Source organism: Vulpes lagopus, chromosome 7, assembly GCF_018345385.1.
Source record: "Vulpes lagopus strain Blue_001 chromosome 7, ASM1834538v1, whole genome shotgun sequence".
NCBI classification, from domain to species: Eukaryota; Metazoa; Chordata; class Mammalia; order Carnivora; family Canidae; genus Vulpes; species Vulpes lagopus.
Window position 1 is genome coordinate 97,508,768 of NC_054830.1, and position 17,593 is coordinate 97,526,360.

The window sequence follows — 17,593 nt, forward strand, 5'->3', positions numbered from 1 at the left end:
AAGGATATTTTGTGCTAGAATAGCTTATAAAATCTATTGTAATGATGATGGAAAATTTGTCTTCCCTATTAATTCAGGGGTATTAAAGATCATACCTAATAGATCAAATATGATATAAGCTGGTTGAGAAGCAATTTTTTCATATTATTTTGAAGATATTTTGATAAACTCTAGTCTCATGGAATTGTTTTAAGTTCTAGAATGGTGATATCTTTTAAGATATAAAACTGAGAGAACTTCCAGAACAAAAAAAATAGTTTTTAGGGACAATTGGAATTTTTCCATCATATTTTAGAAAAAGACTAATTATGTGTCTATCAGTAATAAAACTACTTCAAATTACACATTATCTGTTTACCAGATTTGTCCAGAACTTAAAACATCTATCAAATACTATTTCTGATGGTATCCAGGATTTGTAAAAGAGGTAAAGAAAATATATATGATGTAAGATTTTTAAAATATCATAAAAGCTTTCAACTTTCAATTTTTATATAAAAATGAGTATGAATATTTGATCTGATTTGTGTGATACTCAATACGCATTGTATTTCAAAAGGATGAGAATGATTACTCCAAGAACAGTTAATACTAGTTACAGACATTCCAGAAAATATCTAGCAATAAGTTAAAAGCAAACTAAAAGGAAAAATAAAAGATCTCCATATTCCTTTGGTTCAGTCTTTGTAAAAGAAATATTTTTGGACAGCAAGGCCACCTCTTCAGTATAATTTTATTGTGAACCCCAGGACCTCCTCTACCATTAAACCTGGTTTTTTTTCACCTGTTGGGCCTCCCTACCTCCCTTCTCTGGACTCATTACTTTTCAGGTTAATTATGTTCTCTTCTTTTCCACCCTCTTTGTCTTGAAAAACAGGCATTCTTCACTGTTTTGTACACCTGAATTCAATATAACCCTGTATATTAACAATACTGGAATTAAAATTAAAAACTTAATTAAAAATATATATAAAAGGAAGAAAAATAGGTATTCTCCTAGGAATTAGCCATTGCTTCTATGATATAAAATGTATAGTTTCGACATTTCACAACCTGGCTATTTACCTTCTCATGGATTAATTTTAGGAGATGGTTTTAGATTTTATAATTAGAATTAATATTAATATTAGTATGTTTTGGTATCAGGCATCATTAGTCAATTCTGGGCTGTGTTTCCTGGGGTTCCCTTCCCTGAAGGTCCTTTACAGAGGGTCATTTACAGCACCCACATTTCAAAAAGAACAGCAAATTTTGCTTTCCTCCTTGTCCCTAATCAGATTGCTAATTCAACTCAATCTTTATCTCCAATCTCCTTTCCTCTCCATTGGTGTTTTATTATTTTTCCAACCCAGAGGAGCTAGACTCCTAGATTAGGTATTTCTTGAATTTACATATTGTAATCTCATCTGCTCATTTCCTTAGGCAGTCATTGTACATTTGGTAATTCTATTATTATAAATCATTATCTAAAAAAAACCATTTTGTTTTCCACAGGAGTGTCTGGAACCCCTGCTGGCCTATCCTTAAAGAGTTACTCTGAAATACATCTATACATAATCAAAAACATTTCAAAGTAGATGTTTATTTCTTTAGCTAGAAAGATTAGTTTGTTTTTAATGCTACACTTTGAACACCTTCAAATTTCAGAGCTTTCAAAAGACTTTTATTTATGTGTTTCCCTCTATATTTTCTTTTTTTTTTTTATATTTTCTTTTTCAATCTCTCTCTATACATATCTATATAGAAAATGTTCACACTATTTGGTGTGTATATTGGCATAAAAGAAAAGGAATGTCTTTGTAAAATAATCAACATACCAGTGCCTACATATTTCTTTTATAAATAACTATAGTCTAACATTTTACCTATCCTAAACACAGCTACATTCCCATCTTGCTCTTTGGGGACTTTTTGCTTCTTGGAGAGACAAATCAAACTAGTACTTGACCAGCTAAAATGGCTTTTACAAAGTGTGCTTTCACCATAGTTTCAAGAATCCTGAAGCAGGAGGAGATGTTAAATATCCTTGAATAAAACGTGTTAATTCGTAATGATGAAGGTGAGGCTAAAGTTACAGCCATAAGAAAATTAGGGGCAGAAGAGGAAGAGAACTCAGATCTCTAGTGCTTTGTTTAATATACCATATTGACTGAGGCAGCCCCTCGAGCCTTCCCTCGGCCTACACATAACACACATTTGGTATTCTGCGTTCTAAACCCTCAGCACGTTGGAATTACCAAATTGGATGTGAGAGGAAGGGAAGAAATTGTGCTATCGTGTCTGCTGTGACTGTCAGACAGGAGATGACAGTAAATAATGAGGTCGGATTCAATCACAAAACCCAAATCCAGCAGCCTGAGGACATTCAGAGAAGGGGTAAAGAGACTTACATACCTCAGAAGTCCTAGAAGTCACCACTGCATGATAGAATGATTAAGTACTGGTTTCTATTTTTTTATTTTTTAAGATTTATTTATTCATGAGAGACACACAGAGAGAAGCAGAGACATAAGTAGAGGGAGAAACAGGCTCCCTGTAGGGAGCCCAATGTGAGACTCTATCCCAGGACCCCAGGATCACAACCTGAGCCGAAGGCAGACGCTCAACCACAGAGCCACACAGGTGCCCCTGTACAGGTTTTAATGGGGAAAAAAATCATTAAGAAATGGATAAATTGTGTTCACCATATGTGATCTTGAAAAGCAAAGAAATGGATCTGAAGTTTGGAAAGACATGGGCAAAATGAATAAAATATCAATGGATGTTAACCAGGCAAGATCATGGTGACTTTGTTTCTTGTTTGAAACTTTCTGTATTAAAAAAAAGAAGAAGAAGAAAGGAAAAAAATAATCATTAGCTTTTTACTTAAGGCATTTTTAAAAAGCTTTTAATGGGCACCATTGGGGAATTAAAACTATCAAATATTGCTTATAAGAATAATTCAGCTACCAGCAAAAATAATTCATGAATAATTCTCATTCTGTTTATAGAATAAAACTGTCCTAATAAAGCCTGTTATAATATCTATCATCAAAAAGATGAGAGATAACAATTGCTGGTGAGGATGTGGAAAAGAGGAATCCCTTGTGTATAGTGACGGAATGTGAATTGGCACAGCCACTATGGAAAACAGAATGGAGGATCCTCAAAAGACTAAAAATATAACTACCATATGATCCAGCAGTTCCACTTCTGGCAATATATCTGAAGGAAAACAAAACAGTATTTTGAACAGCTATCTGCACCCTTATGTTTATAGCATGTTTATTAATTATAATAGCCAAGACATGGAAATGAACCAAGTGTCCATCGACAAATGAATGAAGAAGTTGTGATACACACATGCATGCGCACGTGCGACACACACACACACACACATACTGGGATATTATTCAGTCATTAAAAGAAGATCCTGCTGTTTGTAACAACATAATTATCATTGAGGATTACACTAAGTAAAATAAGCCAGATACAGAAAGCCAAATAGTATATAGAGACTTAGAACAAAACAAAAAAACAAACTTGGGATGCCTGGGTGGCTCAGCAGTTGAGCATCTGCCTTCAGCTCAGGGCATGATTGGGATCAAGTCCCACATGGGGCTCCCTACCTGGAGCCACCTTCTCCCTCTGCCTATGTCTCTACCTCTCTCTCTCTGTGTCTCTCATGAATAAATAAGTAAAATCTTTTTTAAAAACTTTGGGCAGCCCATGTGGCTCAGCGATTTAGTGCCGCCTTCAGCCCAGGGCCTGATCCTGGAGACCTGGGATCAAGTCCCACGTCGGGCTCCCTACATGGAGCCTGCTTCTCCCTCTGCCTGTGCCTCTGCCTCTCTCTCTCTCCCTGTGTCTCTTATGAATGAATAAATAAATAAAAATCTTTAAAAAATAAAATAATAAAATAAAATAAAAAATAAAAACTCCTAGAAAAAAAGATCAGATGTGATTAGCATAGGCCAGAGATATGAGGTGGGGTCATTGGACGAAAGTGGTCAAAAGGCACAAACTTTTGGTTATAAGATAATTAAATACTGGGATATAAAGTACAACATGATGAGTATAGCTAACACTGCTATATGGTATATTTGGAAGTTATTGAGAGTAAATCCCAAGAGTTCTCATCACAAGGAAAACAATTGTTTTTTCTTTCTCTTTTTGTTTTTTTGACATCTAAATGAAATAAGAGATGCTGACTAAATTTATTGTGATCACTTCACAATATATATAAGTCAAATCATTATGTTATGCAGTTTAAACATAAAAACAATTCTATTTTGGGGGAAAATATTTATATATGCTTCTAGGAACACATGCTTTAACTTCTACAACACCTATGAAGTTTCAACAGTGAGACCATGCTCATTTTACTGAGTCTGACAACAATTATTGGGGTAGTTGATTAAATATACCAAGTGTAGGGATGCCTGGGTGGCTCAGCAGTTGAGCACCTGCCTTCACACCTAGGGCATGATCCTGGAGTCCCGGATCGAGTCCTGCATCGGGCTCCCTGCATGGAGCCTGCTTCTCTCTCTGCCTGTGTCTCTGCCTCTCTCTCTCTCTCTCTCTCTCTCTCTGTGTGTGTGTGTGTGTGTGTGTCTCTCATGAATAAATAAATAAAATCTTTATTTTAGTGTAAAACATCATCGTCCCATGGGCCAAATAATTGTTTTTATCTGAATAGTTTGGGTTGCCTTACTGATCAAATTAACTGGATATTTGTCAAATTTATGCCATTTAGAGATAGACTCCCCATGAGAGTAATAATATTTTGGCATTAATTTTTATAAGTAGGTAGTTGCTAATTTTTCTAAAAAGATGTTTAAAACCTATTGAATTTTGTGATTCAATCCAGATAATATATATATATAAAAATCTCACTTTCTTTGCTGTCACCTATCCCACCTTACAGATAGTCATTAAAGAAAAATAATAGAAATAATAGAGTATTCCAAATCCTGGAAAGTTCTATCTACACTATGCTTTTTTTTTTTCTATTTTAAACCGATTTGATTTCTGTGTTGAATTTCATATCAACGGGAATGTTGGATTCCTTATCACTAATGCTTTCCTTTTTGTTTGTTTGCTTGTAGTCACCGAGGCAGCCTTGTAACTGTTCTCTCCAGGCAGCACATGCGATGGCTTTGGGACATCAGTGGAAGAAGGCCCTTCTGGATAGGCAAGTGTTTGTGCTGTATTGACAACAGGAGGGTGAGGACATCAAGAGGGCATTGCCCTCCCATGGGCCAAATAACTGTGCTTTTTCAGTAACAAGCATCAGTTAGATGGTTGGATGGTCTATTTTTTTTCTTTTCTGGAGGGGCTGCCCAGTGGACAGTCTGTCTTTTAAAACTCATCTTAATCACACAACAGTTTGATTTGTAGATATCTATCTCAAAGAAATAATAAGGGATGTGGTTTGGTTTATAGGTAAGAAAATTCAATGACCAGTATTTCTAAAAGTAAAAAATTAGCAAGAGCTATAAACAGGGGATAGTGAAATAAATATGGTGTAGTCATACAAAGGAATATTTACTATTTAATACTTTGTAAGGCCTGAATAGTAAAGATGTGACAAAGTGCTTTATGTTTATTATTTCATTCAAGAAATATATGTTGGAAGCATATCATATATAAAATATGTAGTATATTTGTGACAGGGTGCTAAGTAAAAAAGCAGAATCCACAGCCATATGAAGCAAAAAATAACGTGGAATAAAAATTGTTATACATGTGATATGTGTATACATACACGTGCATGTGATATATACAGATACATATATAAAGAAATATACCAAAGATTTAGAAATGTTTACCTCTATTGACAATTATAGGTGGATCTTAATTTTATCCCTTGTTTTCTGAAGTTTTAATATCCTCTTCAATTTTAATAACAATACAAATCTCTTAAGATTCTATTTTTAGGAGTAGAATTCTAGGAGCACATCAAAGTATTTTCACCATCTGTCCTTGAAGGTATTGGATTTTAGGGGAACTATAGTAAACTCAACGTTGGCTTCTCAAAATCTCTGTAATACTTAGTAGATTTCTAAATTGGGAAATTCTCTGAGGGTTAAAGCTGGAGGAGACACTTTCTCTGCTTCCACAGCGACTCATCTCAAGCCTCGATTCCCACAGAGTACTTAGGCATAACACATCCTGATCAATAATGCAAGGAAACCATCCAGAAGGTGATCATACTCCATTTTATTCTATCCTCAAAATACTAAGGGAGAATCACTTGGGATGAGGTTATAGGCCATGCAACTAAGACTGTCTTCCTGGTTGAGTTTGGTTGGGAGATGCCAGCCAGATCATGCTGTCATAGGTGACTTTTTTCACATTGTATCCTCTTTATTTCTACTATTAAGGAAAGTGAGGAGGAGGACTATTCCTTTAAGAAAAATGACAAAAGCTTTGCAACACTGAAGTGTAATTTGTAAAATTGCCAGTGGGAATAGAGAGGCAAGTTGAGAAAAGCTGCTTTTTTGTTGGAATTATAGCAGGCTGAAAAATCTTACGTTCCAGACTAAAAATAATACCTAGTTAAGCTACTTTCAAATATGAAAACCAAGACATTTAAATAGCAAGAAAGAACAATAGACAAAAGTGTACCTGTTTCCCTGGGGTAGGAGTTCTGACTGTAGAATAATGTGAATAATAATTACTGTGTACTAAACATGTATGTATGCCACCAACTTTATCTTACATACTACTTAAATTATCTTATTTAATACTTAAAACAGCCCTTGATAAACTATTTTTATTCCCATTTCTTAGATGAGGAAATGAAAATTTAGAGTGGTTAAGTGACCTGCCAAAAGTTGCTCAACTAGTCAGTTATAGATCTAGGATTTGGATTTGGATCTGCCTGACTCCAAAGCCATATGTTCTTTCTTTTTAAAATTTTTTGGATTTTAATTTTTTTAAGACTTTGTTTATTTGAGAGAGAAAGAGATAATGAATGTGTGGAGGGGAGGGGCAGAAGGAGAGGGACCCCAAGATCATGACACAAGCTAAAGGCAGGTGCTTAACTGAGCCATCCAGGTTCCAAGAGCTTAACTGACTGTTCCATCCAAGAGCCAGACTGCATTTTAGGATTCCCAGGCCATTTTCTGTGTTTTAAAATGTAGGCCTGTATTTGTGATTACTGAGCTTAGAGCAATAGAGTGATACGATATCTGAGCATAAATGTAATATTGGCACATTCTTTGATTCACCTTAGGTTTGAATGACCAAGTGCATGCTGGCCACTGGGAGTGGATCGGCGGGGAACCTGTCACCTTCACCAACTGGAGGAAAGGGCCCCCTCAACATTTAAAGCGTGGCAAGGACTGTGTTTTGGCTCAAAGACAAGGGAAATGGCAAGCGCAGGACTGTAGGAAGGGCAAACCTCACAATTACGTGTGCTCCAGGAAACTCCAGATGTAACTGGCCTGTATTACAGGTGCCCACTTGGGATTTCTCACCTATTTATTTACGAGATTTGTACATATTGTTCAATAGAAAACAAGGTGTCATGGCTGACTTGGTACATTTCTTTTTTCATAGTATAGGAGTGATTCTATCTAGTAAAAAAGAAACCATAGTTCCAGGAAGATGGATCAATGAATATTTCTCTCAGGAAGAGGTACAATGCTTAGATCCTTCAACACCTTCCGAAATAAATGCCTACAGTCTTATATGGTACAAGATTAGCTTATTCTGGGATACTCTCACCCTGACCGCACTCCATATCTGAGTCAGTACCAAGTCCATGGTCCCTGGATTGTTTTGTCCCAAGACCTCAAGCGAATCCACTCTGAAATCTGTGCTGCAGCTGCTTCTACCACTTCCACCAGAGTAAAGCCAACCCTACAGGCTCATTAAATCACTGTGGAACTGCAAAGCGTTGCTTTGTCCTTTTGGAGCCCTTTCGAATGTGAAACCTGAGATAAGAGGCTTGTGGATAGAAAGGAGAATGCTCTGTGGTAGAAGAGCAAAGCTTTAGATAAGAAAATCTTGTAGATAGAAGCTCATTTGCAAAGCTCTAGTTCAGGTAAGAATTCTGAGGCTACCTGTCCTTCAGGGGTCAACCTATCCCTCATGAGACAGATCTCTTTTTCCCAATAAAAATGTTGGCATCATACCATCCCAGAGTTAATCATTAAGTTTCTCCCTGCCTTCCAGATTCATGAGAAATTTGAAGTAATGTGAATTCTCTTTCATTTACGTATAGGGTACCGACTAGCATTTTGCAAGGACGTTTATTATAGAGTAGATATGAGTGATGGTTAACACATGGAAGAGAAATACTGCTTCCTCTGAAGGGTCTCAATGAACTGTGTTGATGAACAAAGAAAAATCATACTGAAAGCAGAGCCCTTGAAAACCTATATTCTCAGAACGGATTTTGATACAATTTTGAGCCCTTAAATCTCTAATATTTATAGAAATGGCATGCTTACCTGATTCTCTAACATAAAGATCCCTTATTAATTTATAATATCGGCTGAATGAAACATTTTTTTTTTCTACCGGTGAAGCATGTTGCAGCCTTACAGGAACTCCCTTCGGAAATCAAGATTTAATTACAGGAAATTAGAAATTTATTTCTGAAGCATTTGCTCAATTTTTCCTCTTTTCATAATCACTGAAAAATACGGTTGTGCCAAATGGAACTTGCTTTATGAGTAATTCAGTGTAGTTTCAGAGTCAAAACAGGGTTACCAAGTAGACTAAAGCTTTGGTGCAAGTTTTATTATAATAACACATTCAGTAAAGTGAAAATAAATGGAAGAAATTCAGTCCAGTTTCTGGATATAAGACATGACAAACTTGTTTCATTTCTGCTCACTTATCAAGATTTTTGTAATTAAAAATAATTACAAAGAAAAGTTGGGATAACGTTTAGGCAGGCCTACCTTTTACTTAAATTTAAAAGGCACATTGGAGTTGGGAAGCTCCTTTAGGTATTCCAGGTAGGCTCTGAACTGATACAACATGCAGGTCTCTCCTATGACACAAGCACTCTCTGGTATTTAACCAAAAGATGGAAAAACCCACCCTTCATACCCTCTCCACTCCTTTCTGATTTACTGGGGTCTGCAGCGTGGGAAAGTGAGATGCCAGGTAATGCAGCAAAGAGTTGTTTATGTAAAGAGTGATATCCTAGGAGGGAAAGTAAAAGTTCAATAAATGAAGAGTTCAGGGGCCACTCCTTCTACTAGAACTCCAGAGCTCTAGTAACTATTTAAGGCTGGGAATCCAGATCCAAGACTGTTACGTAGAACCTGGTCAGCATGGTAGATTTTATTACACCTTGTTGCAACAACAATGATGTTTAAGTGTAATTGCAAATGCTAGCACAAAGAGAGAATGCTTTGATTTTTGTAGCAACTAGAAATACTGGAATAATATTTTTAAATGTTCCTGATCATGAAAGCATCAATCAGGTTGTAAAATGCAAGTAATTGAATGAGGATAAAAAGAAAAATTCAGGCAAGTTGGGGTGCTGAGCAATATTTATCATGACCTTCTTTTCTTTCTCATCATTGGGCTTTGACTTCAGGTGAGAAAAGAAGTAAATGATCGTCATCATAAAAGTAAAAGACAAGGGGGGACCTGGCTGGCTCAGTTCATGGAGAATTTGATTCTTGATCTCAGGGTTATGAGTTCAAAAACCATGTTGAGTGTAGAGATTACTTAAAAATAAAATCTTTAATAAAAAAAAAAAAAGTAAAGGATGGTCCTGGTTCTCTCCACCTAGGTTGGTCACTGTCACCCGTCAGGTTCTGGTGGGAGCAAGAAGGAAGGAAATGGAATAATTGTAGAAGGGGAATGGGTGATCATGGGAGAGAAGAGGGGAGAGAGATGAGAAGGGTTGGGCAGGGAGAGATGGGGCAGATGATAGCTAAAAAGGAGGGCATCAGAAAGACGGACTTCCATGCCACCCAGCTCTTCTCCCCAGACTTGGATACTGACTCAGGAACCGTCCCCCTCTTCAAGGGTATCAGCCCAGCTAAGTAGTGTGTAGCTTTTCAGAATCCTGTGATTTTTGTCCTTTAACAACATTCATATGTATACTGCATATATGTTACTGAACATAAAAACATATGATAATTATTTCATCTCCTTCCAAGGTGTGGTAACAATGAACCAGGTGACATTTATTTACATTTCTGTTTTTGTTTATTTTTAATACAAAGAGAACATGCACATATTTTCATTAACACTGGCTTGTATAATTCAAACCAGGAGGAACTGGTGCTGATTAATTTTGGCAGCAAAGGAACCTATGAAATGTACTGTCTCTAGCATTGTAACAAAATTAATAAAATGAAACTATTTCTACTTCTGAGCTACTGTTGCTTTAGTTGTTAACATTTTATATTTATTCTATCCATTGTAAGAAGGGATAGAAAAGGAAACTCAACATGTCTTTTTTTATCCTTGCTGTTTAAATCAGCCTTTAGTTACATGGCTTTTAGTCATCTACCCAGCCACCCAGCCATCTATCCATCTACTATTTATTCAACGAATATTAAGTATCAAGTGCCAACCCCTCACCTAGTCTAGATACTGGAGATATTACTGTGAATGATATAGGAAAATAAAAGTATAAAAGCATAGTGGATACGTGCAAAGTTCTAATCGTTTTGTTTTTTGTTTTGTTTTTTTTTTAAGTGTGAAACTTTTTATCAGGGAGGAAGTCACAGTGGAATTCATTGATTACATTATCCCTTTTCAGAATTGAAGGGAAACACACCCCAATACAAACAGCTCAGGCTGTCTTTTGTTATATTTCTCTCCTGATTAAGAAACTGGTATTACTTCCTGTATTTATGATCAGGTCAAACGGTTACAGATAGCAGCTGTCCCAAATTTCCTGTCTCCAGATCAAGTTAGGAACTAAAGTTTTCAAATCTAGCTGCCTGATTTTTTGCAACAAGACAAGCAATGTTTTGCAACAAGAGGTACACAAGTATGGGTCTCTGTGTCTTTGAGATTCCTGGAGTAACAGGAATAAAAAAGAGAACAATGATACTGTCTCACCTAATATCCTTATTGTAGTCCCAGGACAATGAAGTCTTTAGGAGTTAAAGTGGGAAGAGATTAGCACTTGAATAGAGACTTCCAAATCGTAGGCTGAATATCTTCAAATTATTCTACATATTCTAATTATTACTGCTCTGAGCAAATGGTCTGCTTACATTGCAGTAAAATATCTTTGAATAATGAGTACGATAAAATTGACATATGCTTGACAACATTATTGTAAGTAAAAGAAGATGGACGGGAAAAGCCACGTAGTACATGATCCATTTGTATGAAATGTCTAAAACAGGCAAGTCTACAAAGGCAGAAAGCAGATTTGTGGTTGTCAGGGGGGAGGGGAAATTGAAACTAACTGCTAAAGGCTACAGGGTTTCTTTTTGAGGGTAGGGAAATGATCTGGAATTAGTGGGGATGGTTGTACAACATAGTGAATACACTAAAAAACCACTGAAGTGTGCACTTCAAAATGGTGACTATTACAGGAAATATATCTCAATAAAAATGCTATTGAAAATTGCCAAATAAAAATTTATTTTAGAAAGCTGTAAATGGGTTGATATATTTGCTGTGTGTTTATCTGACTCATCCAAGATACTTTTTCCAGTCTTTGCTTCGTGTCTCACCCAGGTTTTTGTTTATTTATCTAGTTGGTTAAGGGGAAGAGAATGTTGATTGGATGTACTGTTTAAGTTACAGTACAACTTTATTGATCTTCCTCCTTTCTCCCCATTAATCATGAGAGGGCTATTACTGATGGCAGAGTGTGTCTGGATATGTGTAATGTCCAGAATGCCATGATTTTCTAAAATTAATTCTACAAGTCTTTAGAACAGGATCACGCAGGAAATGAATATACCCTCCTCGTAACTTACACATATAACTGTTCATTTTGAACAGTTTTTATAGGTCTTATATTCTGCTAGGCAATAAAGTCTAGTTTATCTTAAGACAGAAAGGAACAAAAATCAACCAACACTTCCATTAGGGCCTTATGGTAACCCGCAATACTTTTTCCAAGCAATGAATAAGAGTTCACCTTTTGCTTCTATCCCCATCTGTATTTTTGCTTCCCAAAGGCAATCAATCCCAACTCAGTCTACAGGAAAAAAAAGGAAAAATATATGCCATCTCTAAAACAGTCAAAACAAAGCTGAAGTGGCTATATTAATATGGGGGTAGATTTTAGAGCAACTAAGTTTGAAGGAGTTTATTTTATAAATTTAAAGGAGTCAATACATCCAGAAGACATAATACTTCTAACATATATGTATCTACTAACAATGTTTAGAAATACATGAAGCAAAAACTGATACAATTAAGCAAATCTGTAATTATAGTTAGAAATATTAAGACCCTCTCAATAATTGGTAGAACAAGTAAGCAGAAAATCAGTAAGGATTTAGAAGTGTGAACATTGTTAACCAAATTAACCTGACATTGGGGGATCCCTGGGTGGCTCAATGGTTTAGCATCTGCCTTTGGCCTAGGGCGAGATCCTGGAATCCCACATCGGGCTCCCAGCATGGAGCCTGATTCTCCCTCTGCCTGTGTCTCTGCCTCTCTTTCTCTCTCTCTCTCTCTCTCTCTCTCTCTGTCTATCATGAACAAATAAATAAATATATCTTTAAAAAAAAATTAACCTGACATTGCTAGAACACTCCACACAACAACAGCAGAGGAGACATTCTTCTCAAGTGCACAGGGAACATTTACTGGGGTGAACTATATTCTGGGACATAAAATGAGTCTCAATAAACTTAAAGGGATTTAAGTTACACAAAGTATGTTCTCTGATCATAAGGGAGTTAAATTAGAAATCTATAACAGCTATCCCTGGAAAACCCCTAACGTTTGGAAACTAAGTTATAAACTTACTCAACTCATGGGGTAAAGAAGAAATCAAAGGGCAAATTAAAAAGTCTGATGACTTTTTAATAAATGAAAACCATGAGGGCACCTAGGTAGTTCAGTAGATTAAACGTCCAACTCTTGATTTCAGCCCAGGTTGTGATCTCCAGGTTGTGGGATCCAGCTCTGCATGGGGCCCTGTGCTGAGGTTGGAATCTGCTTGAGATTCTCTCTCTCTCCCGCTGCCCCTCCCCCTGCTCATGTTCTCTCTCAATTAATTAATTAATTGCAAAAATATTTTTTTTTAATGTAAACAACATATCAAAGTTTGTGGGATGCCCTTAAAGAATTATGTAAGGGAAATTTTATTGCATTAAATGTCTATATTCCAAAGAAGAAAGGTTTTAACTTCAACTTCCACCTTAAGAAACTAGGGGGAATAAAGACAGAAGAAGTAAGAATATACATAATATCAGAGCAGAAATCAATGAAACCAAAAGCTAGTTCTTTAAGAATATTTATAAAATTGGTAAATCTCTAACTGGACCAATCAAGGAAAAAAATGAAAGGACACAGATTACCAAGCCCCAGAGAGCTTCACTATTGAATTTTGCAAATATTCAAGGAAGAAATAGTGCCAATTCTACAAACACCCAGAAAATCTCAAAAGAATACTTTGATTTATTCTATGAGGCCAGTGTTACTTTGATACCAAACTATACAAAAATATTATAAGAACACTACAGACCAATATCCCTCATGAATATAGATAGAAAAATTCTTTTTTTAAATTTTTTTTTAATTTTTATTTATTTATGATAGTCACAGAGAGAGAGAGAGAGAGAGAGAGAGAGAGGCAGAGACATAGGCAGAGGGAGAAGCAGGCTCCATGCACCGGGAGCCCGACGTGGGATTCGATCCTGGGTCTCCAGGATCGTGCCCTGGGCCAAAGGCAGGTGCTAAACCGCTGCGCCAGCCAGGGATCCCCCACTGTGCCATCCAGGGATCCTGATAGAAAAATTCTAAACAAAAATTAATTCAAAGTCAACAATATATACAAAAGAATAATACATCTTGATCAAGCTACTAAGAAAATGACAGGCCACAGTCTGGAAGAAAATATTTACTGTGCATTTCTGTGATAAAAGACTTATATCCATATTACATAAAAAAGATCCTCAAAAATCAGTAATAAGTTTTCTTAAAATGGGCAGAAGCTTTGAACAATACATCACCAAAGATGGCAAATAAGTAAATGAAAATATGTCAACATATCAATCACTGGTTATTAAAAATCATAAATTAAAGCTGTAATGAGAAAGTATTACACACCTATTAGAATGGCTCAAATTATAAAGACTGACAGACCTTACCAAGTGTTGGTGAGGAATTAGAACTCTTATACACCACTGGTGAAATCTAAAGTAGTCCAACCAATCTGGAAAACAATTTAGTGGTTTCTTAAAAAGTTAAACATATACCTACCATGTGATCCAGCCATTTTATTCCAAGGTATTCACCCAAGAGAAAACGCATATTTCCATTCAAAGACTTACATGAATGTCATAGCAACTTTATTTGTAACAGTCTAAACTATAAACAGCCAAATGTCCATTATCATGTGAGTGGGTAAACAAATCATAGTATATCCTTGCAATGAAATCTATTTAGGAATAAAAACAAATGAGATATGGCTACAGCAACGTGGATGATTCTCAAAATTAGACTGAGTCAAAGAGCCTGAGAAGAAAGAATACATAGTGTATATGTACTCTATTTATAGAAAATTCTAGAAAGTGCAAACTTTATTTATGGTAATAGAAAGCAAGTCAGGTGTTACCTGGGAACGGGAGAGGAGGACAGGAAAAGAGAGAGGAAAGGATTGAAAAGGGAAAAAGGAAACTTTTAGGGATGATGGATATATTCATGCTCTTGATTGTGGCAATATTTTCACAGGTATACATACTTTATTTTTTTAAGAGTGTATTTATTTAATCATGAGAGGCAGAGAGGCAGAGACACAGGCAGAGGGAGAAGCACACTCCCTGTGGGGAGCCGGATCTGGGACTCGATCCGAAGACCCGGGGATCACGACTTGAGCCAAAGGCAATGCTCAACCACTGAACCCCAGGTGCCCCAAATTAATACACTTTAAAATATGTTTATTGTATGTCAACTGCATTCAATAAAGCTGTTTAAGGAAACAATAGTTTCTACAACATGGAAAGTTTTCAAAAGAAAAAAGAATTAGCATAACGATATCCTCATTTCTGGGCAGTAAGATATTGGAATAAAATCGTGAGACTTAAATATCCAACAACAGAAGAATACTTAATGGAAAATTATATTGTCTCCATTAAAGTGGTAATTTTATCACGTAACGTTGTTTTAAAATACCAGAATATGGGATCCCTGGGTGGCGCAGCGGTTTGGCGCCTGCCTTTGGCCCAGGGCGCGATCCTGGAGACCTGGGATCGAATCCCACATCAGGCTCCCGGTGCATGGAGCCTGCTTCTCCCTCCGCCTGTGTCTCTGCCTCTCTCTCTCTCTCTCTGTGACTATCATAAATAAAAAAAAAAAAAAAAAATTTAAAAAAAAAAAAATAAAATAAAATACCAGAATATAAAATAATATATGCACCATTTTAATAGCTACACGTCAGAAAGCAAGCTGACGGGAGAGAAGCATGGTGGGTTTATATCATGATGCCACCATTAACTCATTATGTATTTTAAATTTTTTAAGCTTAGGTTTCTCATCTATGGGGATAACAGTTAACTTCCTGGAAAAATTGTTGTAAAAATTAAATGTGAAACTATAAAGAATATGCCTGGAACATAGTAGGTACTCAGTAAAAGATACCTTCTTAAAAGCTGTTGTGTGAGTGTGTGTGAGACAGAAAGAGAGAGAGAGAGATGCAAAGTACTGGAAGAGAGGGACAATTTTTTTTTTTTAAGATCTATTTATTTGAGAGAGAGAGCATGAGGAGGTCGACTGGGAGGAGAGGAAGGAGGGAAGAGCGGGGGAGAGGCAGAGGGAGAGAGGCGAGCAGACTCCACACTGAAGGCAGGGCTCGATCCCAGGATCCCAAGATCATGACCTGAGCCAAAGAAAGATGCTTAACTGACTGAGCCACCCAGGCGCCCCAAGAGAGTGACAATTTTAAACAGTCCCTGTGCTCACCAGTAAACAGGGAAGGAAGGTCTGGGGGTGGGAGAGTCGAGATTTTAAAGTTCCGTATGACAAGTGAGAACATTCCCACATGTTAGGACATTTGTGTTGATCATGGAAATGTTTCCAGTTTTTGGAGAAATCCAGATGACCAAGGAAGCCCTTTTTAAAACCCCAATATGTCCTCATTTCAGACATGATCTATGATACACAAATCTCATTATGAAGAGAGACATGCTAGCAGATGGTTTTCACATGACAGAAAGAATTGTTTGTTGCTAAGGACTTGAGAGATCATTCTTTCTCAGAATGGCTCCTCACGGAGCCATGTTTTGAAAACCTCCTTTAGAAATTCAGTATTTAAGGAATATACTTGTGCCACGTACTGAGGATCCATCATGCCCCCAGATGAACACATGAAGAATTAAATGGTGCTAAATGGAGAGAAATATAGTTCAGGTTGTATAGGAGTCAGCAAGGATTCAGGCCAGAAGTGAAAAGACAGGAAAAAAACAGCAAAATCTGGCTCACAGGAAATCTCTGTGCCTGTGTATTTCCTACCCACCAGAATCCTTGGGTCATTTTAGTGATTAGTCTCAAATAACGAGCTTCTTAGAGTTTCAGATTTGAACCAAGAATTGAACTTTTGCAAATCTGACCAAGGCCTGCCTGGCTGGCTGGCCTCCTTGGGGCCTGGGGTCAGGTTCACATCAGAAGGCAAGTCTTACTGGAAAGTTCTGCTTTGCTTTTGCATTTTATTGTCATGATTTTTCACAGTTTGTCTCGTGTCACCTTGTTACTTAATTCCCACACCTCCAAGGGAAAAGGAAAAATGTGTAATATTTTCATATTTATGTTACAGATACTTAACATTATGTTTCTGCATAGGTGTTGCCAAGATAGTCAAGCCAACCTTTATTTATGGAGGGTAGAGAATATAAATCTGTCCAAAATCGTTCACGAAATGAAGGACTTAATATTTCCAGAGTTGATTTTGGTGCCCACTCTTGGAGAGTCTTAGGAAAGGGTTGTCAATACAAGGTGTCATTGTTTTAGGTTTCCTATCCGCGAGTTGCTTTTTTTCCTTCAACTTCCCTCTCTTTTGGCAACTTCTCCTTGCATTCTGTCCTACATTTGGCCCCGAGTCAGTTGAAAAGCTTTGCAAGTTGATTTTCCATTCCCATCTGAATTTTAGCTTAGCTGTGGAACTGTTTTCCATGTGTTTTTAATCATTTGTCCATGTGTTATGAGCTTATAGGGACAATATGGTTCCCCCAAGCTGCCTGCATTGTATAAGCAGAAACTGGCAAGGTAGCCAGTAGGGAAATGGTTTTCAGACAGATGCCCCCTACACTCATTTCTGTTGGTGATACACCACCTCCATCTTCCAACCGGAGGAAAACAATTTACAAGCTGCACAAGTCACCTGATGCAGATAGAATCCTCTGGCAGGAGCTACCTTTTCTAGGAGTATAATTATCCTCCAGGAGAGTCTCGCCTAGGAACTGTGGCTGGTATGACAAAGTTCAAAGACCTACTCTGA

At 36.9% G+C, this 17,593-nt stretch overlaps 1 protein-coding gene across 5 annotated transcripts in view; it reads left to right on the plus strand.

Moving 5' to 3' along the window:
* FREM1 (FRAS1 related extracellular matrix 1) overlaps nucleotides 1-10,326 on the plus strand; it is a 168,896-nt gene extending 158,570 nt beyond the window's left edge. For all 5 annotated transcript variants that reach the window (XM_041761803.1, XM_041761804.1, XM_041761806.1 and 2 more), the window contains 2 exons: nucleotides 5,088-5,173; nucleotides 7,220-10,326. In XM_041761803.1, the coding sequence (XP_041617737.1) occupies nucleotides 5,088-5,173; nucleotides 7,220-7,425 (292 nt within the window). In that variant the 3' untranslated portion in view covers nucleotides 7,426-10,326. The remainder of the gene's footprint in view (nucleotides 1-5,087; nucleotides 5,174-7,219) is intronic.
* Nucleotides 10,327-17,593: the final 7,267 nt, after the last annotated feature.